The following is a 26,920-nucleotide window of genomic DNA, read 5'->3' on the forward strand; positions in this document are numbered from 1 at the left end:
AGTTACTAACTGATTTTAAATTGCTTGCAGCAAAAAAAAACCTCAAAGTTTAATGGATTAACAAAGAAACCATTCTTTGAATAGATTTCAACTCACACAAAGAAAATCCCCCCGTACAAATTAAATCAGCGCGTGATAATGTTTGCACTTACTGAGAGTTGCAGTCCTCCAAATAACACACCTTTCCCTCAATTCCAACTCCCATAGGTATTCATTCCAGTATCCATTTCCCCCCCCACTCACATATCCCCACGAGCGCACCCTACCTCCATCTCCAGCCTATTACATACCCAGACACCATGCCATCGTGCTCAGCATATAATTATACCGCACAGGGAGGGAACACTTGCTAATTCTTTCACACTAGATGGATCACACTTTAAAGGATGCTGTACAGTTCCTGTGAAAATGAATTTGAGACACCCCCATACTGAGGCATTTATGAGTCCTCGAAAGTAATTTGCAATTGGTTTTCTGTGTCAGTAGCTATAATTGACCAGAATCAAAGGAATGCACGTCGTACAAAGTGCATTGCAATTTGTATTGATAGAAATTCGCGTATTGTATGACACGGGGTTGATATTATTGTGCAACGTCGTTTTTTTAATAATACAACTGCAATGAGCAACATTTTCCGCATTATGTTATCAGCATATGAAAGGCATAATTAAGTGTAATCAGATTATGTGTTTGCTTACAATGGAAGTTCAGGCAACTTCACATTGCTGGACCTATTGAACAAAAAATAATATACAGTAAGTGGCTGAAAGACATTGTTTAACGTATTTTTGGCACAATGCCAGTTGCTATCTTTTGCTCATGAGATATCTTAACTTAAAACATATAATTAGGCCAATCTTCATAAAGCTTGAAATTAGGAGTTATTATAAAAGAGGTAGAAACATTAAATTACTAAACTGCAATGCATGACTTTACATTAATAAGACACCTCATGAATACATTTTCTAACAATATCTACCTTTAATGTATGCAATGTTAATATTCAATTAGTTATTCTTTTGTCTGGTTATTAGGTATATATTAATCCCTGGCTGAAGTAGAAGTGGGATTTTCCTCCAAGATCCCAATGTGCTTTAGCGCATATGTTTACAAACTAAAAGGCCTCGTTTTAATAAAATAGTCACTCGCTAGTGGAAGGGTAAACCAGAGCATGGGTAAAGAAGGCTACAGCAGTGGCGTCACTAGGGGGGTGCGGACCGCACCGGGTGACACCATCAGAGGGGGTGACACCAAAATTACTGTCTCTAGAATTTTTGTGCAGTGTTTCAGCAGAAATTCATTATTTTTCATACAAATATCCCTATAGTTAGTTAAAACACACATTTTCTTTTTGTAAGCCCAGCTAACATGTACTGTATCAATATACCTACAAGGCTAAAACGCTATGCTAATTTACTTTTTGAACCTTCTAATGCGCTCCGGTCAGAGCTCTCATTATTACCCAATTACAATGGCGCTTCAAATCACGTGGTTTCGTCCCAACGCATACAAGCATGCGCTGTTGTTATTCTGCTCGTGTTTTTATAGTCGCTGATTTTGTAAAATTTTCTGGTGTTTTATCTACAATATTGTGGTAATTAGTATTTGTGAACCTATATCAATAACTTTTTGAGAATGATTTAGTAATTAAAGGAAATATAGTAATATTATTTGGTTCTTTCGGTAAAGCCACGTAGATATAAAAATAATAAAAAGAATAACAATATCACGACGAGAGCAGCTCCCCCGCTATATTTTTCACCTGATGACGATTGCTTGTGTTGCAATCGAAACATCGTTATATTATTATTTGTATTCTTTTTCTATCTACGTGGCTTTACCGAAAGACCCAAATAATATGAATTCCTGCAGTCACGACAGCTTTAAGTCAATAAAGATTGTAATTTAAAGGTGTCATTTAAATTTGCTAGTTGTTTATGTCACTACTATTGCCATTACATTCAGTGATATACGGGAATTACGATTTACGAGTAACATGAGTACAAAAAACATTACTAAGGATTCTGTATGGTCTGGTACGGCGGAGGTTCCATGAGGGAGTGACACCATGAGTTACCGCACTGGGTGACACCAACCCTTGTGACGCCACTGGGCTACAGGCTTCCCCTGTCATATTCTTTTGCCAGTTATATTAGAATTGTATCATTGACGTTCATCATTCTCTTCGGTGTGCCTCCAGCTCGTCTTGCACCTGAAAATTGAAATTGAATGACAGCAATTCCATTGCGTTCCACGTGCGATTACAGCAGCAACCTCGTTGAACAATTTGCGCCCATTTGTCATTGTCGTGGGAAGTCCTGCGCGGAAGACGAATGGAGCAGTGGCAGAATGGACAAACTCGCGAGTGGAAACTTTGACCCACTCGCCAGCATCTGCCATGGCAGCGAATATCAGTCAGGTGTCGGTCGATGCTTGCGCTGCCCTAAGGCTCAGCCATCTGTTGCGAGTCATCCCATCGCTGCCAAGAGAGACAGTTTCCCTTTATGAAAATGAAACAAATAACCTCTTGCCGCTACTGCGGGCTTGTCGCAAGGAAGGTCAGGAGAGCCCAGAGCGAGGCATCCATTATACAGTGCAAGAACAGGCTCCCATGCCTCCGCATAAACTCATTTATCAACTCTAGCCTTAGATCCCTCCTCCTGTCCGTGCTTATACATCTTAATATGCTAAAAAATAACTTGCTCCCAAATGAAAACTTCATTCCATTATCAAGGTTGGCAGCGGATTAATTTTGCCATAAATCTTTGCCTCCACTGTTCGTGACAGGCGATGCGTGAATGCACAAGTGTAAAGCTCACCACACAGGGATTGTGCTTAGCTGGTTGAAGCACGGGGATTTCTCTCACATACTTTAACACGTGTAAAAACTGCAGGAAACGAGAAAAAAAGATCACAAACTCAAATGAAAATGTTGTTGTGTAAAGGAAAAAAACAAAGTACATTTAAAATTGTTTTATTTACATATATATGAAAAACTCCGTAGGCTGAATGTATTTGGTATATAAGCTTTTCACAGCTGACATGCCAAACAGGCAAATACTACAAGGCTAGTAGTGCCTTTGGAGGGTCGGTCAGCTCTTCACAATGCACAAAAATTAGGACATCTTTCCATGAATAAATTGTCACTTTAAAATGTTAAATACATGATGTTCATGAAGAAATTATTGAATTGCATTAAACCTGTCACAGTTGTACTTTAATTTTAAATGACATACTCTTAGTCGTCTTGATGAGCAGGCAAGAATTTAAGGAGCACGCACACATTTTGGCCATCATCTATTAATATCTTATTTTTAATGACCCAAAGTGTTTAAAACTTAAATGACCCGAGGGCAGTGCTCATTGTGGGTTTACATCTCTGAACCAGTCGTGGGAATTCCCCATTATTGTGGCAGGGGTGAGACCGTTCATAAAACAATTACTGTTGGCCTTCCGTCAACCCTTGAGAGTTCAAGAGCTGAGTTGACCTGCAAATGAGAATGTTTAAATCACAAGCGTTTGTTTGTGAGTAGCACACTTTAAACAGTGCCACCCAGCTGGGCACCATATTTAAATGGATTGATATAAAGGTAATCGGGTTACTATATAACACTCTATACAAAAATAGCCTATCAGCATAATGATTAACCTGCTTTCTTTCATTTTAATCAGCCATGACCTCTCCACTTCTGCATAAAGGCCACCATTTCTCACAGTCTCACGATGCCACAATCCATCTAGCTACTAAACATGAACTGATTTCATTGCTCCGTCTCCTTGGTAGACATACTCTCTAGTATATTGATTCCTTTGGCTGCTACGTCATAATTAATTTCGACATGTCATGAGGATGTAAAAAATATTAACGTCATTGATTTATCCATTAATTGGAATATAAAATGTGAGAGAATGTAATGCAGACTGAACAATCCTCTTAATTTCAGATATGAGTGTAAATGCCAATGGTAGTCATGGTTTTTTCTTACAGTCTGTAATATAATCTGTAATAATGATATGAACTACTGAAATATATGCATACTGTAGTTGCACTAAATATATTTTTAGCACAACAACAATGTTTAAAAAACATATAATTATGATGGGACTTTCTAAAAAAGTTACCCTCTCCTTCACAAATTAACAAAATCTTCTTGGTTCTTTCGGTAAAGTCACGTAGAAGGGACGGCTGCTTGCGTTGTGGCCGAAACGTCGTGAGAATTGTTTTATTATGTTTTATTTTTATTATTATTTTATCATTTTATTACTTCCCTTCTACGTGACTTTACCGAAAGAACCAAGAAGATGAATCCCTGCAGTCACGAAAGCTTTAAATCGAAAATTAAATTAACAAAATTGTCGAGTATGCATTCATCTTAAATTTCTGCTCCTTAAAATGTGTATGGCCTATGCTGCAATATTGATTAGACGCAATCTCAAGCAACTGCTTCTCTTCTGCTTACTCAGTGCTTTGGTGTTTGTTATTCAGATGCTGTTTTTGTAGATCATTGGTAATGAAAGAACCTTTCAGCATCGATGTGTTAGGCTAACTGATCAACAGGTAGTGCACTGAAAATGAATGGACAAAAGCAAATGACAATCCAATAAGATGCGTGTATAGTTCACCAATGTAAGACTAGAGAGTCCAAATCTTACAAAGAGTGCTCTGCCGTTGAATGCGAACCTCTAAATGGTCTTGAAAATGTCAAAGAAATGTTTTTCTGATGTTTGCAATGTTCAACTTTTCAACACAGTCAGGGATTTTTGTTCTGGGTTATCATATGTGCCTTGAATATAGAGTAAAGAGATTTAAAACTAATCTGACGAAAACATAGAAAAATGTAATTCTATATAAAAAAATAAATTTTAAGCTGTTATAGACCCTTCAGTCAGAGCACTAACCCAGACCCGAATCTAACGATTATTTAGACGAATGTATGTTGAGCTTCTTTCGCCCCGTACGTAGCCAACCGTGATAATTACTTATAGCTCACAAACTGTTGTCTTTTGAAGCTTGAGACTAGGCAGGAATACGGGACATACGTCTGAATTATCACAATGCATAAGAAGGGGCTTCAATAAGTTTAAAGGCAAGACACATAATCTATGCAATGTCTTGTCCCTATCCTGTGCCTTAATCCTGCCGGATTTTTACTTTCCAATGTGAATGGTAAACACTGCCATTTGTGGACAGTGCAGGTTTGCCAAATGGTTAAACAAATGGTTTTGTACACTGAGGTGACCATCTGCACTCTAGGACTTTAACCAACGTGTGAACGAAAAGGATGCGGGATTTAACTGCCACAAAAGTAAAATGAGGGTAGATCAAGTGAGGAAGGCCCACCAGTGACAACTGCCGGGATGTTTTGGTGTAGACCAGTGCATTATTATAAAAAAAATTGTGGATGTACGACACAAATTAATTATACTGTAAGGGTGAGGAGCTTCAGCAATTGATTGGCATCCATGCCTTAAGAGTGTATATGTTATAACGTCATCGGTTCAAGCAGTGGTTAAAAAACACAATCCTTAGATGTATATGCTGTTTGCAAAAACAATTAGCATATTAAAGTAATCTTCAAGATATCAAGTGCAATATTTGTATTTCTAATACAAGTGCCTTTCATAAAATGTAGATTGATTTCACCATAATTAATGCATATAATTGGTGTCTTTTTATGACTGCCTGGCATGAAAATGTTGTTCGTAACATGCATCTGCGCCAATTGTTTTCCAAATGACACTCTATGGGCCGCCTTGATTCCAAGTTGTAAGACAGCATTTAAATGTATTGCGATTTTTAAAAAGGTGAGGGAACCATGTATTGTAAGATGTCTCATATCAAACATCACTACATTTTCCAGGTGTGCACATGAACGCAAATGGATTAATTATATCAACTCTTTCTCACATTGTGATAATTAGATCATCTTAATCTGTCACATTGTCCTACATCTGGCAGAGTCAGTTTGGCGACAATATCGTTATTCTCCACATTATTCCCAGGCTAGCTTTTGTCCAGTATTCATGATATATCCACTCTTCTCCAAAAGTATTCCACAACTTCTATCTCTTCACTGGTCTTTGTTGAGGTCTCTTCCCTGTGATTCTCCTTTCATAAGTTCATCTTGGCAAACTAGTCTCTGTGCATCCTTCTGATATATCCATTCCACCCCAATCTCATCTGTTACATCTTACTTCCAACATTTCTCTTACTCAAAGCCTTTCCTCTGATAACCATATTAATTATTTCGTCTTGCCTTGTTTTCCCCCACCAGACTTCTGAAAACTCATTGATGTGTCCGCAGTTGGAGAAATTTCATGTTTTTTTGGATATTGATATACATTTTTCTTTCCATGCACCCAAAGCGTATAATCACAACACATTCATGCTTTACATATTAATAATGTTGATTCGTAAATATAAGCATATTAACCACAATGTATAGCTAATCAGAACATTGATACTTGTAACTGAAGGCCCTTCATGCAATTTGAGCTGGTAGAATGTTAATGATATGTTTGCCCTCGTATGTTGCTTGTCTTCAATTGCTGAGTAAAAATTCAATGTAGAATTCTCTTTTTTAGGCACCCTTCCAATTAACAGCTTTAAATTGGAATCTAGTATCGAGCAATATGTGAATTGTAGGATATCTGATACCACTGTTTTGAAGGTAAATTGGTACAGAGGAAATTCGAACGGAGTGCTGTGGAAATTAGCTCAATTACCGTGTCTGCATCGCACTTGAATCGGGCTTCCACAGAGGCATACATCCAATTAATACGTACCACTATGCATGTTTTAATTAAATGATTGCTTAAATCTTGATAGCAATTTAAAACTTAAGGTTAATTCCGTTGAAGTGAAGAGTTTAACGTTTTATAAATAGCATTGGGCTACTTTTAAATAAACGCAAAACACGATTTAATATTTACAGATAACTTTGCTTCTGGAGTAAATGTTTGTTTCCAGCACAAAAGTTAATGCAATATTCTCAAGGAATGGAGCAAATAAAAGCATTAAGCTCATCCAAGTGTAAATTACCCATTGAGTACGAACAAAATGTCACTCACTTGGGTAGAGTAATACAGAAATAATATTGATTTCTAATTTACAGCCATTTGTTGATTATCTTCTGGATGAATATCTCCCCATGCTATATCCCTCACGGCGCTTGCACGTCCATACTTCACCAAGCTGGCCAGCGTGGGACGGTGAAGGGGCCCAGGACTGGTCGAGTTATTGTCATCAACGTTAGCCATGGCTGGTAATTTAAGTCGCGTCACTGGGTTCAGAGGACATCACATGAACAACATCTCCACCACTAGCAGTGTCCTTTTTTATAGTATAGCCTTGCATAGCCCCAATTCATAACTCATTGCAGTTATAACTGTTAATGATTGGAATACATGTGCAAGTGGAAATGGGCAAAAGTACCAACATATGAACTATAACACCATATGTTTTATTTAGTACTATTTTCCACAATGTCAATTCATGATTAATGATATGCAGGTAAACCATTGTGAGGAATTGAGAATGTTTTACTGCACTGTACATTGCAACCACGTACGCATTTAGACAATTTTTAGAGTGCATTCATGACCAAGTAGAATTGTGTTTTATGTTGTCCCTCAGAGGTAGCCAACATAATTGGTGTGCATGTGCACTTATTATTTGTGCATTTACCTCTTCAACCACAAAACACCATTGTGTCAGGTGATAACATAATTAAGGTAAGTATTTAAGTTGTTTTATACACGAAATTGCTTGTCCATGGAAACCTTTTCTAGAGTACTAACTACGAGAATATACCAAGTTTATGAAATAAAAATTTATCAAATAGCTTTTCACATGTCCAAGATGTTCGTGTTACGCACTCTGCTCAAAAGGTTATTACCATAGAATATCAAACTAAAACTTTTTTTTTGCCAGGTAAGGCCCACTAAGCTATATAGTTCTTTTTCAGAAGCGGACATGGATCACATATATAGCTCAACTGAGTGGTTTATCACGTGGAAATGTATAGCAGCCAAATACTCTAAGCGCATGTTTTTTTTAATGTGGAGGGAACAACAGGAGAACCCGGAGAAAAATCCACGTGACAACAGGGAGATAATGCAATCTGTAAATATACAGCAGGCGTCAGGGTCGGCATCGAACCCACGACCTCCTCCATACCAGGCTGAGGCATTTAACGTCTCGCCACCATTTCAATGAAAGAAAACAGAATACAAGGGAATAGTTCATATATATATATTTCACATCTTCAAAACAGGTTTGTGCTAAATGATTATATTGCCACCTTTATGACAGATGCCCACATCATCACAGACAGCGATGCTAGCAGGGGGGTACGAGTGTCATCAGAGCCGTCACGTTACGTGACGCGTACACACGGACGGTGACAAGCAGTGCACACCGAGTACAGTTTGTAACTGCCTGACAGCATTTGTATGCATACTGTGTTGCTGCCATTGTTGTAAATGGTTGATTTTGTAGAGTATAAACGTTTACATATAAAACAAATTGTGAAAATTGCAATGTATCACAGATGTGACACATATAACATGTCAAAATTTGTAGTTTTTTTTGTCAAGAACAAACTGTGTAGTAAATGTTTTACAGTATAGTTCATTTGTATGTACACTAAGCGTCACGCACACACACTAAAGCAATACTGCTACCTGGTCATTGAGTCCAGTGTGGTATATGTAAAGTATGGAAAATTTATAGTTATCTGCATTACAGTATTTCTATTTTCATAACAAATACCTTTATATACCAGTACACACCATACCACCCTCCATAAAATTGTTATGTGGTTGTTGTATTGTATGGTATTGCTTTATATGTAAGCATCTATTGATTGCAAACAAAGTTTAAAAAGTCATGCTACACATGCTCTGATGCTGAAATAACAAATCTGGCTCCATTATACACAATGAGTAGCTCTGTGATGTTTAGCCTGCCTTGGTAACTTTAAAAGGATTATTTATTTTGACTTTTTTCCTCCTAACTTTAACAACTCTCAATGGTTAAGTGCAATAATGTACACATATTACACTTTCATTGTAAGATATTCTAAACATTGTAAATTTATAATTTGGTCAATGTAAACGTTGCAATGGTCCGTAAAATCTGCCTGAGATTCAGAAGAACATCTCACATTCCTGAAATTGTTTCTTGTATTGTAGTTAAACCACGTATTCATTTGTTGGAAGTCTTATCAAATGTGCCTATATTACAAGGATATGAAGGTTACCAGGACATCAGGAGAAACATTTATCTGGCTAGCATTCAACTTCGTTAAAATACCAGCTTTTTATTTAAATTTTGACACATCTGATTAATAAACGACTGCAAAATGTAGTACTTACCCTGGTGCATTTTTCAGAATTGCTCTTCCACTTTTAGCCATTTAATTAGGCTGGCTTCAATATTCTGATTGAGACTGACCTAAAATAACTCTGAGATTACTGTGCGTTAAAACTGTTTTTGATTGTTATGCAAACTCATTCATCCCTGCCCTACAAATATTACGTATCATGGTTTCAGGGCCAGCCATTAAACAATGTTAATGGACCCCAAGTGAAATCTGCTTCAGGCTCTCGACAACATTTTTACTGTCCTAAAGTATCTGTACAATCCTTATGTTATCAAAAACATTTGTGTGTGTGTGCGAATTAAACATCCACAAGGTGAATCACAATTAAAGCAACGTTTTAACAGGTGTTACACATTTCTGTTCCAATATTGCAAATATTTTAAATCCAACACATTACAAGCGTAACTTTTTTGGTAAATAAAAAGTGCCACATATGCTCTTTGATTTTCACGGTGACTGATAAGATGTCGCAAATATACAAAAATTACTGAAGTAGAATGTGCTGTGCGCATACACTTAGCATTATGGTTTACTTTACAAAGCCTTAACATTGTACTGTAAAATAGTATATAGTACTTTATGGACACCGATTGTAATAATTGGCTTTGTGTTTCTTCTGAGATTCCCATGGATTATAAATGAGTCACTGTCTTCAAACTACAATCTGCACGTGTTGATTTGTTTCTGCACCAACATTTGTATTTTTACTCACATTTAACATAACACAAGCATCATAAATCTATCATGAGAAGTGTTTCCTACATCTGCTACTGTAGTGTGCTGACTCTGTACACCCTGTTCGTATAATTATGTTTATTAAATAAAAGTCATTGTATTAGCTGCATTGCCTGCTATTGGTTGATACACTTTCTGCTCAGACTAGGTATCTCGTCTTCATATTAACAAAGCTTAAGACTCTTAATATAAAGGTTAATTACATGGAAAAAAATATACAATCCTGTTTCAGTCATTCGTATAATTTACACAATAAAGTGATGTGAATGGACTGAATTTTACATCTGCTTTCTCTGACTTACATATAATTATCTACAATTTTCTTTGGGTCTTTCGGTAAAGTCACGTAGATAGGTTGATAGAAAAAGAAAAAAAAAGTAGTTTATTTATTTAATTTCCAACCGATCTACGTGACTTTACAGAAAGACCCAAAGAATAGGAATCCCTGGAGTCACGAAAGCTTAGTCAAGATTTATCTATAATTATTATCACTCTGAAAACGAATCAGCAGTTATGGAAAGATCGTGGCCAGTCTAATATGTCGGCCTTCGCTTCTGCCAATATTACATACTTATCACTCTTCATTGTCATTGTTATCCTAAAACGTAGTAAACACCAACATACATACTGTATCTTCGATAATACGAAAATATTTGTTATGAGCAGTAACAGGCTGTGGTACTGTACAATATTAAGTACTAAGTTAAGCATATACACCATATGTTAAAAAATAAACCTTGTTAATTGGCAGATACAATTATTTTACATAATCTCCTTGCTTGTTGCGATAACACATACATCACCTTGGTCCAGCCAAACAGGTTTTGACGAGTCATATATCATACCAAAGTGTCATTCGTGCTACAGCAAGGCAGCACTTTACCATGTTGCAATTGTTGATCAGTGCCTCTTGTTCAACATGCCGTTCACAACTGGTCCATTCTGGTTTTGAGTCCAGTTTGAAAAGCTTCCCTGTAAGTACACTGCATTGTCCACCGTGACCATGCCAGGTGCTTTTGCGCTATGGTGTGGTGGATTAACCACATAGTTCCCAGTGGTTGCCGTAGTAACGATCTGCTTCGCTTTATTTGATTGGTTGGGTTCCATGTTGTTCTGGTGTGCAGAGTTTGTGGGATTTTTACCACATTTTGGTGAACCTATCCATTGCCTGCCATGGCTTTCTGGGTAGATGCGCTGACCCACTTTAGAGGGTGTCATGACCATGGAGTTTCCTAGTGCTGTGGGCCTAAACATTTGGCTTTCATGATGTGATGGTTGTGTTTCGTCAATGTCTTTCCCTGTGGATTTTTTTCTGGTGCCATCTTCCTGCCCCAAGCTCTTCACTATATTTCCATGATTTAATTCTTTGTTTTTATCCTTTCCATGGAGAGCCTGATCTTGGGTTTTGTTCCCATCAATGCATGCACTTTTGATTTGCTTCTCCTGAATAGAAACATCTATGCTCTTGTGTCCTTGCAATATCGGCTTGCCCTGCGGTTTGCCAAAGGAGAGTGATTTTTTTCTTGCACAACCTGGCATCTTTGGGAGACCTTCAGTTTGACAATCTTGAGTCGATGTGTAAATGGGCTGGCTTCCATAGCTCGGCGGCTTAATCAAACGGTTTGCATAGTCCATTGAATTTCCAAACTGGTTTCCACCGACTGATTTGCCAACAATTTGGCTGTAATATGGTGGTAATTTGGTTTCCTGTGTTTCTTGACTTGTGGGGACCACTGTTACATTACTTTGATATGTTGGTCTTTGTTTTTGGCTGCTCGAGTTTGACTGAAACCTGACCATGTTTACTTGGGTAGCAACATCTGTGATTGAAGGTCGTTTAGCTTGTTCTTCTTGGCTCTGTGTGCCAAGTGCTTGGTGGCTTTTGCCCGCTGACTTTTTCATCTGGTTACCATAATTTCCAATGGCAGCAGTTGGATTTATCTGGCTTATTACACTAACAAGTGGATTGACTGTTGCCAGATCATTGCCCTGATTGCCCTGTTTTGTTGTGTTCGCTCCCAGATTTTCACTATTTATAGTACTGACCACGTGACCCTGCTGATGTAGTGTTTTTACAGCAGTATTTCCTTTGATGCTGGCAGCTGGAATTAGCAGCTGCCTCCACTCCGTTATAGGGTTAAATGTTGGGACTGCATGGTATGCTGTTGATGTTGTTGCGCTTTCAGGAGTTGTTAATTTTTTCTGACTTTCATGTTTGTTGGGGATGGATACTTTGTTTGAATTGTATGCAGGGTTCAGTAAATTATGAACCATATTCTGTGGCTTGGTATTGTAGCTTCCTCGATTTGGTGCGCTCGTGATTTGTATAGATTCACTCGGTGTGCTTTGAACTTCGGACTTCTGCTCTTTGGAAAGGTAGTTTCGTGGTAAAGTAGCTGCCGTTGTATTCCGTGCCATGTATTCAGGATTATCTAAAAGTCCACGGCTGCTGTTAATGTACCATGGCTCATTAAGATACTCATTGGCTGAGCCATGCCTATCCCACGTCACGTTGTGATATTCCTTGTTATCCACACCCGTGGGAATTTGTGGAAACCTCTGCTGCAAACGGATTGTCTTCTATTGGTGTCAGATATTCTGAAAATGGAAAACAAGATATATAAATCAGAACCTACAAATGTTTATTACTTGCTTATATTAATTTGCACAATAATATATTTTGTGTTGACTACTAAACAGAGAACATTTCATAAAATAGTTTCTCATTCATGCAGGCATTATTGGCAAAGTGTCACTTTATTCATAAAATACATAATTTTTAATATACGCATTTTTAAACATGTTTGTTGGCCATAAGTCCAGAAAAAACGATGTTTTAAATAAAACACTAAAAATAAAATGCTAAATATATTGTTTCCAAAATATATACGGTACTACATTGATAATACTGTATCTATGAAATTTAGTATTTATATTTTAATCATTTTCGCAAGCAAAATAATGCTTGATATTTAAGATTGTCAGGAAAAAATCTAACACTGTTGCAGTTTCAAACTAATTTAATTGGCACAGATTTTGTAAATGTTCAACTTCCCATAGACCTTAAAGTACAAAATGCATTTGATGAACCATCCAACATAATTTCTAAGGAATAAATGTTCCCATAAAAAATTTGGGTGCTTGCAGAAAGGTGACGAAGCCTCATTTCCTTTCATACTTTGTGGCAGAGAGCTCTAATTAATCAATCGGCTACAGTGACAATGATGAATAACTTTTAAGAATGGATTGATAAATCATTATTGCCTTGTATTTCTCAAAGCTGTGCATGTATATTTATTGTCTGTATCCACTGGGCTTTTAAATAACAATGGATTTATTATGGATTGATACATTTTAATGCCTTGTATTTCTCAAAGCTCCGTATGTATATTTGTCAGCTGTATCAACTGGGCTTTTAAATAACTTTTTAGTTGTCATGAGTGATTGATAATTTCTCAATACAAGCAAATGTCAACCATTTTCTAAGTTCCACGGTGACACGCAAACTTCCAAAACATCTATGCAAGAAAATGCATAATCATCAATACATTAATCATCAATAAATTACTCAACATATAATTTTAATGGCCAAGGAAGGAGCCAATCAGACTATGATCCCAGTACAAATCGATACAAATTATTCAACACACAGCCAAATGATGGTGCTATAGAATTCACGTCGCATTATCTGGTGGTAAGTTAAATTGTGGCTGGTAGGAAGGAGGTAGAACCTGCCATAATAATGTGTTATTTCCACCAGTAGGTCAAGATGGCTAATAGAGATGAGGATGGGCCACTCCTCATTTAAAAATGGTACACTTTCATATTGGCCAGATAGATAACAAAAATGTCATTCATATTTCTAGCCTAAAAATAGTGCACAAGAAAGCTATTTGTGGCTTGAAGGGGGCAGTCATTCCCTGTTTATAGAAATTAACTGTCGAAAGGAATAGTTTGATTTGACTGAAAATATGGTGCGTGAGGATAAAATACATATTAATAAAAATGCCCAAACTCCATCAAATTCTCACAGTATAATGTATGTGACTGAAGCCAATGATCAACCAACAATTTACTGGATTCATTATGTTTTGCTGATCAGCGAAACGTAATGAATGTGGCTAGAGGCCGGGCATATTTACCAATTGGACTCTATCCCCACACACCTAACCAGAACTGTACTATTTCCATGAATCAGTACAGTCCGAAAATTCTTAAAATAGAAATGCAATGAAAGAATGAAGGCCTAAATCAAACCACGATTTTATTACTTGCGTTTTTTTAAGTAAATTAAGTGATATTTAGAGTAGTTTAAATGTTCACGTATTAAAATTGATAGCAGAGGCTTCTCAATATGTATCCACAGATCAAAGCCACGTAAAACAGAATTGTATAAATTACGTCACTTAAAAAAAGGTAACTGATCACACGAGTCACTGAATCTAGACCGACGACAATGTGACGTCCTCGGCAAGCGAGTACAGCGCAAAGCGGTGCTGACCAGGCACGGAGCCGCTTGCGTTGGGCAGGACGTATCCCTCCTCGTCCAGGCGCACTGCGACCTTGGGGGCGGCTGCCTCGTAAAGCGTGAGCGTGGGGTCGGCACTGTAGCGCTGCGTGGTGCTGTCCTGTCGGGCTCTGTGACCCTGCTGCTGAGCGCATGCGATCGGGCTACCGCCGCTGCAACAGGAAGCGTCGAAGGCGCTGCACTCTGGCGTGCAGGCGGCCACGCAGGCGGCTGTGCAGGCCGACGAAGCGCAGGCCGCCGTGCACACCGACGCTTCGCTCTGCCGCGACTGGTCCGAGAGCCGGCGAGCCAGATGTCCGTTTTGTCCAAGGTTCCCATTTTGAGCCTGTGCATTGTCGTCTTGCTGGAGGGAGGTCTGCGTTGAATAGAAAAATAAAAAAAATAGTACATATTAATTGAGGAAGGAAAATGCGTGACCTATTCCGCCTCTGATATCTTGGCGGACTCATTGAGGCGGCATTTAAATGGGTTTCATCTCTTTAGCTGACAAGCTACTCGCCAACATTTATATTTAACATCGTTGATACTTTTGTAAACTTTGAGCTGTACAGGGTCATTTTCCCTGTGAAATATTTCGACAAATATAGCAATAATAAGGATATACGTCACCATAAAATAAATAACATGCAATACATTAGCTCATCCTTATTCATAAAGGAATGTCTCCTCCAGTCACAAAGCAATTATAAGTTATTAGTATGCAGTCAGCACAACAGTAAAAGCCGTTAGCACTTACTCCTCTCATAGGAAGGTAGGATGTGGAGGCATAAGGTCCTGATAGGTTCTGGTGGGAAGAATGAAATGAAGACATAAACTGTAAGGAATGACCAGGGAACTTTCTGGACTATTGTTCACAGAGAATTCAGTTTTGCTTTGCTTGTATTTATGATAACTCCAAAAAAAAGGTTTTGGTGTTTATTTTGGAATTTCTGCATAAAATGATGTGTTGAAATCCGGTTGACAATCAGTTAAGGAAATGACAGCATCACTACTAGCATTGTCCACAATCGGGCACTAAGCTTTAAACACAACAAATATATATCTCGAAAGGGAGTTATTTTTTCCCATCAAAATATCGAAAAGAACAAAATTGCCAAACTCACCATAATTTTTAAGTATTTTGCTGATGCTGCATTCGCTAAGGACTGAAGAGTTACAACAATGAACTGGTACAGAATGGCTTAGAGGTGTATTTGGTCATTATTCAGACAATAAAACTTATATTTATTATTGAATGAACAGATGCATTATCTTGTTGGTATGTTTTCTGAACCAACTGATGCTTTGTATTTCTAAAAGAACAGACTTGTGTTATTTTTTTAGTCCATGAATAGTGACATAAATACAATATAAATTGGATTTACACAGGTTCTAATTATAAGACTATCTCTACACACTACACAGGCAGGTAACACAACGTAACAAATGCAATAGCAAGCACATTAACAGAAAGGAAATGATCCCCCGTATAGCCTTTTATAGAATGTTGGGACAATTTATGTTAGTGAGCACCTATTAAGGTGAGTACCGCACACAAAGAGGATGTTGCGACCACAATCACACCTACTTGTCTTAGTCTCCCAGTGCTTATTATGTGTAAACGTAAACATTGGAAAGAATATTCACTGAAGGGTGAATCAACATGGGGAAGGCCAGGACAGGTTCAAATATCACTAGCCAATGACATTTTCCACGGACATGGTATTTTTAAACACAAGTTAAGGGGAAATAATTGAACTATGGACCTCTTGTCTTAGGTCACCAAGAAACATTTTGAGCAAAATGTGACCCAACTGACAGGCAGCAATGAGACAGAGAGATAACTGTTGACTGGTTTCGTTATTTTCAGGACTCATCAGTACAGTAAAGTCACCAATGCTCACTAACAATGGACTGTGTAAAACTTTGTAAAATGATATATATTTTTAAAGAATACTGCTTTGCAACTTACACTCCTAGTTCGCAAAAAGTATTGGGGGGCGGCAGTGGGAGGGGATTGGTTAGATGGGAGTGGGAAAGGCCGAGCCCCTGGAGTTTCCCATTTTACAGGGCATAGGGACTGGCAAGCCTAGGCCTTGGGTGCTGTTTCCTGGACTGGCACTGGGTATGAAAATGCTGGTGCTCAGTGTGCCATGGTAGTAATAGTGTAGTGACATCACTGGATGTCAACATGTTGCGTGCAGGGCCGGCCCTAGAGGAGCACGGCGTGCGCTGTAGCGACATCGCGGGGACCACAGTGGTGTGGGTGTAGTACCGGCCCTAGAGGGGCCCGGTGAGCGCTGAATGGATGGTGCTAGATGGCACCACGCTTTGCATGCAGTGCCGGCCCTACAGGACAGGGTGTGTGAGTGCGGGCCGAAGGATGAGGTTACTCGAGGCCATGGCACTCTGGTTGACCCGGGAGGACACGTGACCAGTTAAGTCTACAAAAGGGCCCCCAGAGGAGCTAGGGGTGGTCACGTGATTGGGACCCAGATCCTTCCTAAGGATTCTAGAATATAAGCCGGGTCCCGAGAGGGACCGGGGTTGTTCATCCTGGAAGAAACCTTCGTCTACGTTCTCCATTTAACGAGTCTCCAACACATGGACCTGGACCCAAGCTGTTGGTCCCAGTCCGTAGTAGCAGTTACGTTGTAACTAGTGTAGTTAGCCTGGTGGTCACCACCATAAGTTGTTATTCTGTTTAAGGGGAAGTTACCCCGTGTGTTGGAACTGAATAAATGTTTTGCCTCCAAGTCTACGTCGGCGACTCAGTTGAACCCATTACAATAGTAATAATTTCAAGTTTCAATGCGCACAGCATTCATTCACTCTCGAATACATAGAACGACTCAAGGAGACCCATGAGCAGGAAGACACACATCACGTGGTGAGCCAGAGACAACAATTGTCCAGGCTCTGCTGTCATATTAATGAGTATTTGCATGTGTGAAGAAGCGAGAACCCAAGAAGAAAATCGACACGCGTGGTGGGCAGGGGGGCAACACTATCACATACAGATGGAACAGAAGGGAGTCCACATCTGTGCACATACTCCTGGCAAGCCAGGCTATGGCACCTCGACACCCATAGGAGAGGCTTTTGACAAAAAAATGCAACGACATGTCTCGGACCGTGTTCGTGAACACAAGGCAGATCTGAAACACGGTAGGACCAATACCTCTGCCATTGCCGATCATTGTTTTAACGATGTGGGCTCACACGAAATTTATTTTACCAAGATGAAGGTACTCTGCTAACCAACTGGTTACCTTCAGAGATTTGTTCATGAAGCCATCCAGATATATAAATACAGACACAACTTCAACCGAGAGGATGGGTACAAACTGAGCAATCATTGGAAGGACGTTATTAACCAGGTAAAGTCTTAACTGACTGCGATGTTTCCATCCTACCTGCCTATGTCAGCTGATATTTCCGACTCTCTGTGTCTCTCTCTCTCTCTATGCCTCTCTCTTAGATCTCTCATGCTCACATGTCCTTTGCATTACACTCTCATGCCTTTGGATTGCACTCTCATGCTCACATGTCCTTTGGATTGCACTCTCATACTCACATGCCCTTTGGATTGCACCCGTTGGGTTGCACTCATGCCTTTGGATTGCACCACTCTTCTATTTACATTGACATTCTAATCTCTCACATTAGCATAGCCACTTCCGTGCCCTCGTCGAGGAGGCCGCTCTCCTTCTATCTTACAGTTACATGCTAATTTCTCACATTAACATGACTAGCCCCGGCCACTTCTTTATGACCCTTGGGCTACACCCATTTGAAACCTTTTAAAACAGTCTGCCTCAGCAGCAGACCATGCTTTCCCACCTGATGACGGACGCTTGTGTTGTGCCCGAAACATCGTGATTTACTTTATTTTATACCTATGTGACTTTACCGAAAGAACCAAAGAGTAAGTGCAGCAATATTTTTTAAAAAACTGAGAAATACGCTGCTACCATCCCAGAACAAGTATCTTAGAGCGGAAGGGTTTGAGTAGCAGAATAAGCTTTAAAGGAACATAATTTATTGGATTAAACTAAACTATTTTTTATTTTACCAGGTAAGGCCAACTCAGCTAAATAGCAATTTTTCAGAAGCCACCTGGCCACAAATGATAGCTCAACGAAGTGGCTTATCATGTGAAAATTTCTAGCAGCCAAATAAACATAATGTACCAAGCCATTTTTAAAACCCCATCTGAGATTACTGCTTGCCTTGTGTTTGTAAAAGTATGTGGTTATGTAACTTGATGCTATTTGCTCATATTGCTGTAATGAAAATAAAATGTAACATTTGAAGTCGACACTGCATATTAGCTCAACCAGCAAATAATTTCCACGTGGTTCCTTGGTCTTCTTTTCCTTATGTTGTTTATAATCATCCCTGCACTATTCAGACTGCTATTCCTCCCACATTCCAAGCCTTGTTTCACTGCTTTTACCCTTGTATAATCTTGTCCCCAATCTTCCTCCAGCCTCCTTCTGCTGCCCATACCTCTCTTCTGAGCTGTGAACATTATAAATATGGAAATTTTTGTCCTGTACATTCGATCCTACGAATGTAGATGGTCACTTAAAATTTCCTTAAAATAAGAGCAATTATCCAAGGAAGGGTTATTTCACAATCTAGTGCATTGGTGCATAGAAACATGAAAATCCAAAAAGCATTCCAAATGTGGGGTTGCAAGAAAGACCAGAGGTGCCTTTTATAATCAGAACAAAATAATAAGCACCACATTTACATTGCTGAGAGAACAAATACTATATATTAAAAAAAACATGTCACCATATAATAATCTGGCCAGATTTCTGTTATTCAGACCCCTCCACCACCCGACAAAGCCAAACAACCCTAATTGTCATGCATACAAGCGTTTAATGGAGTGATTATTGATTAAATTTGGTCTGATCCTTACGTGGCCTTGCTCAAACATCAACTATGAATCATAATACGGAATTATATATTTATCATATGCACACGAAGCACCTAAAACCAATTGAGCACCACAAATGCCAATGTAATAATGCTGAGGAAGTGCAACCAGAGGTGTAAAAAATATCCGCTTAAGTGATTCCAAAATCATACCCGAAAGTGTCTTGGACTCCATTCTCAAGTGCAGCCCAAGCAAGTTACAGTCTCAATTTAAATTCATAACCGTAGCACTTATTAAAAATATGCTGAGCCCCCAAATATGCAAATGTTTAAAAACAAATGTGTATTGATCTTAAATATAAATGTAGAATTACAATATGTTTAGAGCATGCAACATCATTGGGAAAACAGGGTTTAATACGAAACAGCATAATTTACCCCCTTGAGCCTGATTGACAAAACACTGTTACGACAGTTAAGCTGGTATGAATGTCTTCAATTCGAACTCAAATATATGGAATAACATAAAACTCTCATTACATACACTTCATAATAGATAATTATTGATTATAAAAAATTGAATATACATATTTACAATACACAGTATAACAGGACCGATATTGAACCTAAAATGTTTCTTTAAATAGAGACTGTGTTTTCAGGTGCTATGCTCAACAATCTAATTTGATATTGTTGATGTACGTTTGCATGCACAGCTGCAACCTCAATGATCAGTTTCAAGAACGTAGCCAATGGAAGTGTTTGAACACTAATACAAAGTGACAACAACAATTATAGTTGCAGCTGTGCATACAATATCCAATCCGCCAGCAAAAAAATACCAGACTTGGTGAAACTGAGATCATGTCAAAATGTACATAATTTTACATTAAATTTTAGTTTATTATTGCATTTTACAATCAGCATGTTGCTTTTGTATGTAGGTATGTTGAATTTATTTCGTACCGTATATAACCAACCATGCTAATCGGAGGTGCGGGGGAAGGACAATAAACTAAACAAAAAAGTGGCTTCTAAAGAAATGAGTTTTCAATCGAGATTTAAAAGTGCATAGCGCCAGTTGCTTCCTAATGTCGGAAGGAAGAGCGTTCCAGATGGACATCTGAAAGCACGCGATGCAGTGACCGTGTTTGTTCGAGGGCTAGCCGCCAAAAACGAATGTGAAGATAATCGGAGTTCGCGTGATGGTTTATGCTCAGCAGTGGTGCATACCCCTCCACGATAGACTCTGCAGCGTGCACAATAGCAAACCACGTTTGTTGGCATTGACACTCGCTGCACTCTGTATGCTAAGGTGATGAAAGCGGAGGCATTTCCAAAAGCATTTGAGCATAGAACAGACACGTAAATATAAATTCATCGAACACGAATGTGTTTACATTTATTCCCAAACTCTTATTTTTTTCAATGCAAAAAACGCAATCAGGTGATATGCTACCAAGTTAATTAAGTTGTACAAAGTATGGCATTCATGGAGTAACATATGCTCACCTGTGCGATACATGAATGTGTAAAAGTCTTAGTCACATAAAATGCATTACACCGTAGAGGACATGCAAAACTTACGCAAATATTTGAGATGGACTCAGGGCCATGGACACTGTAGCTGTTGCTCATGATAGACTTCATAACATTTCAGCACCAGAAGCAGCAGCAGCATCCACAGAGTAAGGAGTTATATGAAATAAGAAAAAAACATACAAGAGTCATTACATTCTCAAGAAAGCTTACATTTTTTTACGTAGGATATTTTTGGTATATTTCAAGGGATATTGTCTTTCTAATGTACAAATACACGTGACAATACTTTGAAACAAATGTAATGTACAATGTTTTTAAAGCAGTGTTTTCTGACATGATTAATGAGTTATTTCAGGTAAATGTAAATAATGTAATATTACAGGACATGGCTGTATTCATTTATCATATGCACATTTTTGTGATGGCCAAAATTATTGACAATAATTGCAGAACTCATCCCAAGGTTGCTCTCAAGAAAGAGAACATTCGTTTTTTGTTTATTCTGTTTAACCAGCTGAGAACTCAAGATATATTTTGTGGCAGTAGTTGTAGCCATGCCTTAGGAATAGGATTATACATATACAAATAATAAAAACCCTAAATTACCAAGATGCTAATGCAGTGGTAATTCGACTACTCCAAGGCCCAGACCCCTCCCCAAAGCACTTCCCATTCGGCATGGGCAGGGTAGCCAGTCAGAGGTCATCACGGCCAGTGTTGTTGATGCCACCACACAACCCTAAGCCTATTGCTTTTCTGTCAGATTCCACAGCATGTGCATGTTACAGAAGACCTTCAAGGTCTGCTCTTCCAATCCTAAATCATCTGGCATTCAGTCTTCATATTGGTTTATTTTGGGCACCGACTCCAATGCCTGCCCTTGGTAATATGCCTCCTCCATCCTGCACGTACACCTTGCTATCACAACAATTTTTTTATGAATATATCTTCTGCACAACACTTGATTTCCGTGTTCTTTTCTGAACGTTTAAAGTCGCTTCACCCAACCTCGACACGAAATGTAGAGCAAACCTCCACATTAATCGACAGGCCCCATTATTTTGAGCCGGTTTCCGTACTCCTTGAGAGTCCTCACTGCTCACAAACGAGCCAGGTGTTGAGATTGTACGGGGTAGGGTGTAGCCCCCCCTCTTCATTGCATCACCACTGCACTCATTTTAAGCGTGGATGAATACGTTACCTTGGTGAAAAAACATTTTAGAACAATGTAAAATACAACTTATCTCAACGAGAAGTAATGATGAACAGAGACAAAACACCTATAGATGAGACAATGATACATTCATATGTATTCATCAATATATCTAAAGCAGGGCAGTGTCCAAAGGAGGTTGTGTTATAACTTTGAGGATTTTCCGTAGTGTAAATATCTATTTTACTTAGGGCATTGTACACTAATTACAGTGTCATATGAAACTGTTTATCTTCCAGAATAAGGAAAAATTATACACAAAAAAATTTCCACACTTTATTTATTTAGTTCAAACTGGTTAAATGAACGCAGTAGTGGCACAGTGGTTAGCACACTGCATTCTGAACCCAGAAATCTAAGTTCGATTCCCAGCCATGAATAACGTCAGTGGTGAGTGAAATGAAACCAATTTTGAGGCTTCTAGCCTTTAAGAAGCCTCACTTACCAGTATGGTGAAGCATAGTCTAAAAGTAAAACCCAATGATTGACATAGCATGGGGACGCTATAGAGTAATTGATTGATAAAGCACCGTAAGATCGTTTGTTTAAATTATTTAATAGTTTCTATGTACACATATATGAATGTAAAATGTATACTGTGGGTCTGCAAGATTAGTAAGGTTAATTTATATCTAAAATGTCACAGTATTTTGCACGGTTTTTGCACATCTCAACATATTTATTATTTTACCTCCATTTGTCTTTGCAAGACGAGAGAAGGGGAAATCGAACAAGCGGAACACAATCTTGATTTGGATGGAGAGGTACCTTGTCAGATTCTCCACTGTGATTCTCCCCACTGGCTCCAAAGAAGTTCTGCTGAGGCATGAGGTACTCTTCTGCATCCACCACATCACCCATGTCCTCCTCGGCAAGAAGACTCTGCAGAAAATGGCTGTCCGAGGGGCTGGGGAGCGTCATGCGGTCATCACCCTGTGATGGTCCGGGGATGGAAGCACAGGAATCACAAGTCAGTAAAGGTCATGCACAATTGCAATGTGCTACTTATTTACCCAAACAAAGCTTCACTGGGTCTCCAGTCTCTCTTTCAGGTGGGTCCTGAATGTGAATGTATGGCCAATTCCATTGTTGAATGTTTGGCACTTGGGAGCAAACCAAAGTAACAAGGTTATGGTTGCTAGCTCAAGCCACTACTGGCGAAATGGATTCCACAAGAGCGAATTCTAGAGGGAATTTGGTCCACTTGTTGAACAGACATGTTATAAGAGGTATAAACTACAAAATAAACTAAAACATGTTTTATTTCATCATGCTGGGCCCACTGAGTGAAATAACTCTTTTTCAGAAGCGATCTGGCCACAAATGATAGCTCAACGAAGTGGCTTATCATGTGGAAATGTATCACGGCTAAATACTCTACTAAATTGGAATATGCAGATAACATACTGTGATGTAAGTTTGTAAAAATGCCGCCCTTTAACGAGAACATGTGGTACCAATCGCATAATACACTTCAATAATTGCGTCTTGAAAAAAAGAACGCCAGAAGTAATGCAACTTTTGTATACATTTGTATCTTAAACATATACAAGATAACTGATTTACTTTAACTGTTACTTACTTCATTGGGATTAAACTTGGCATTTACAAATATAAAATGAACAATATTTAGATTAATTGATCATACATATGGTAGGTAGTTTATTATGTTCCAATCCTTTGACTTGTAGTTTATAAGTCACTGGTCAGAAGCTGTTTTCAAACAAACTGATTGAAATGACCGAGATTAAGACCAGGCTTGGACTTTGCAAAAGGTAAAGTAAGGCAAAACATTTCAATAAAATGCCATAAAAGTGACAAGAGTAGAGGCTTATGATTATTTTTACAATCTCTTCTGAGTATAAATCATGCAACAACATGTATTAAATTTATGTATAACCATATTGAAAAATAAAACGATACGAATCTGTGAATTATTTAAATCGTGGTCTTATGATGTATTTCAATCACTTCATGCAATTATGTTTATAGTATGTAATTGGTTATTTATGAATGTACCATTTCCTTACCACGAGAATTATCAGAAATTCTGGCACTGGTTAAACGTAATTTGCATTCACCTGTGATATGATAAAAATTGCAATAAAAATACACAGTCACCTGGTGATTGTATCGTCACAGGCAGTCAAATTACACGAATGTAGACACTGCCTATCTTTATCATGAAAAAAGGGAAATCAAATGTTATTCAGCCAACCCTAAAACCATAAAATTGGGCAGTGCCACATTTTATAATGCAAGATATCTTTCCATCCTTGCCTTATATGGCTGGATATAAGACTGCGAGTTTAACAATCTTAATGTGAAGCATGTTTTACGTATGGGACACTTACATTGTCTCAATGATTACACAACTGATACATGTGTAACAACTGGCACAGTTAATATAATTGTGTCACGGACACTGGATTTGTCATAAAAAAGACATTCAGCCCTGATTAAATTTGAAGTGTTTCAAGTCTGAGCATGAATTCCTGAACCTTTTCAGCCAACTATTTACATGCACAGCATGCAACAGCTAGATAGTTGGATACAAACTACCCCATATAAAAACTGAAACTCACATTACCATCACCTGATGTGCTACATCGAGAATGTCACAGTGTTTAAAATGACTCAAGTGTACAAAAAACGACATTGTGGAATGGGGACTGCTGCTGGGCCTTGCTGTGACTGCATCGTGTGTGAGGATTCTTCCAGGACCATGCTGTTTGCTTCTACACCTTGGCATGGATGTGGATATGCCGTTGCATTTGTAGAGTGCTTAATAGAAAAGTAAGTTGTCTTGTGCACAGTACGTTGCTCAACGGGACAATAGTTGATGGTCAGGGATGTTGGTTGAGTGGCAGCCAAGGTATGGAATGCGTCCAAGAGGACGTAGACTCGGGAGATGAAGTGATGAAATCAGTTTACGTGCAGGTGCAAGGTGAATCATGGAAGATGACAGTGGCTTGTATAGGCCTTCATCCAACAGTGGATTGACCATGCCTGATAATGGTAATAAATCCGACGCAGAGCATCTGACATCACATATCATCTGAACCATTCGAATGCCCTTTTGCAGTCTGACTAAGGGGACCCACAGTTGCAGTTGTCCCCTGTACAAAACAAGGTTGACAGCCAATGGCCTTAATAAATGGGCTTTAGTCTACCAGAAGTGGGCAATGCTGCATGTGTTTCTTTTTCCAATAAACTTATTTTTTTACGTATGGTGCGAAATAAGTTCAACATACATACAATTTGCAAGTATCGATTTAAAGCTTTCGTGACTGCAGGGATTCATCTTCTTGGTTCTTTCGGTAAAGTCACGTAGAAGGGAAGTAATAAAATAATAAAAATAAAACATAATAAAATAAAATAATTCTCACGACGTTTCGGCTACAACGCAAGCAGCCGTCTTCAGGTGAAGAATGAGACACTGCCAAGCTAGAAGCTTATATATAAGCTGCGTTGGAGGTGGAAGAAGAGCGCCTTAACAAAGGAATGTGCATATGAAGAGGGATTTAGCATATTCATGGAAAATGCGTAGGAGGTGGGCGGGGGGGTTTCAAAGTCATATTATGCCCATGCATTATGCAGGATCAACAGCACCAAGGGGGGGTGCAGGGATTAGCAGTAACAAAGGAAAGGAATGTTAATGATATGTAGCTGCAGTTACTCAACAACCACGTAGAAAACTAAAGTATAAACTACATAAAAAACTAAAGTATAAATTGCATAGCACCATCATTACTTGCTGTTAGTAACTCAGCTTATTGTAGAGTATAGTAAGTATACTGATGGTGCTATGCAATTTATACTTTAGTTTTTTATGTAGTTTTCTACGTGGTTGTTGAGTAACTGCAGCTACATATCATTAACATTCCTTTCCTTTGTTACTGCTAATCCCTGCACCCCCCCTTGGTGCTGTTGATCCTGCATAATGCATGGGCATAATATGACTTTGAAACCCCCCCCGCCCACCTCCTACGCATTATCCATGAATATGCTAAATCCCTCTTCATATGCACATTCCTTTGTTAAGGCGCTCTTCTTCCACCTCCAACGCAGCTTATATATAAGCTTCTAGCTTGGCAGTGTCTCATTCTTCACCTGAAGACGGCTGCTTGCGTTGTAGCCGAAACGTCGTGAGAATTATTTTATTTTATTATGTTTTATTTGTATTATTTTATTACTTCCCTTCTACGTGACTTTACCGAAAGAACCAAGAAGAATTTGCAAGTAGTTGATCAAATTTGGAGATAAAAAATTGTAACTTGACGCTGGAGAGCATGGCCTAAGATAACATCATGGACATTCACCGTCAACTGGGAAGCAGACGGCACACCAGGGCGGCCGCTGGACTGGAACTGTGCACCCCCGCAACAAGCGGCAATGGGGGCTACCACTTGGCCATGCCACTCTCGTGGGGCCTTGCCGCTTATGCATCACGGTGCCCGAGCATCTTGCTGGGCCCTGCTGTCACAGCGTCGCATTGTCGGGGGTCTCTGGCGGGGGTGGGGGGGGGTCACTGCTTTAGCGCAATGGCGTGGGGATGGTGGTTAGAGGGGGATCGGTGGTGGTCATTGGTTAGGGTGCCAGAATGGTGGCTATTATGTCCCATCATGTTACTGTTCATAATAATAA

The 26,920-nt window shown here is 38.9% G+C and overlaps 2 protein-coding genes across 5 annotated transcripts in view; both read right to left on the reverse strand.

Annotated features, from left to right (window-relative positions):
- Positions 1-8,240: 8,240 nt before the first annotated feature.
- LOC133345363 (uncharacterized) lies at positions 8,241-12,650 on the reverse strand. Its single transcript, XM_061556056.1, has one exon. The coding sequence runs from the start codon at positions 12,537-12,539 to the stop codon at positions 11,022-11,024; it is 1,518 nt and encodes a 505-aa protein (XP_061412040.1). The 5' UTR covers positions 12,540-12,650; the 3' UTR covers positions 8,241-11,021.
- Positions 12,558-26,920, reverse strand: part of LOC133345361 (receptor tyrosine-protein kinase erbB-4-like) — a 211,687-nt gene continuing 197,324 nt past the window's right edge. For 3 of the 4 annotated variants that reach the window (XM_061556052.1, XM_061556053.1, XM_061556055.1), the window contains 5 exons: positions 23,042-23,206; positions 21,106-21,162; positions 15,386-15,433; positions 14,623-15,004; positions 12,558-12,719 (listed from right to left, as the gene is read on the reverse strand). In XM_061556052.1, coding sequence (XP_061412036.1) covers positions 12,649-12,719; positions 14,623-15,004; positions 15,386-15,433; positions 21,106-21,162; positions 23,042-23,206 — 723 coding nt within the window. In that variant the 3' untranslated portion in view covers positions 12,558-12,648. The remainder of the gene's footprint in view (positions 12,720-14,622; positions 15,005-15,385; positions 15,434-21,105; positions 21,163-23,041; positions 23,207-26,920) is intronic. The other variant, XM_061556054.1, reaches the window with a different exon arrangement.

The sequence above is a fragment of the Lethenteron reissneri genome, chromosome 21 (assembly GCF_015708825.2).
Source record: "Lethenteron reissneri isolate LAM-NWPU_2019-01 chromosome 21, ASM1570882v1, whole genome shotgun sequence".
Lineage (NCBI taxonomy): Eukaryota > Metazoa > Chordata > Hyperoartia > Petromyzontiformes > Petromyzontidae > Lethenteron > Lethenteron reissneri.

Bases quoted from the DNA above. Each gene is read 5' to 3' on its own strand.
- LOC133345363 (XM_061556056.1), bottom strand. From the start codon at position 12,539: ATGGCACGGAATACAACGGCAGCTACTTTACCACGAAACTACCTTTCC.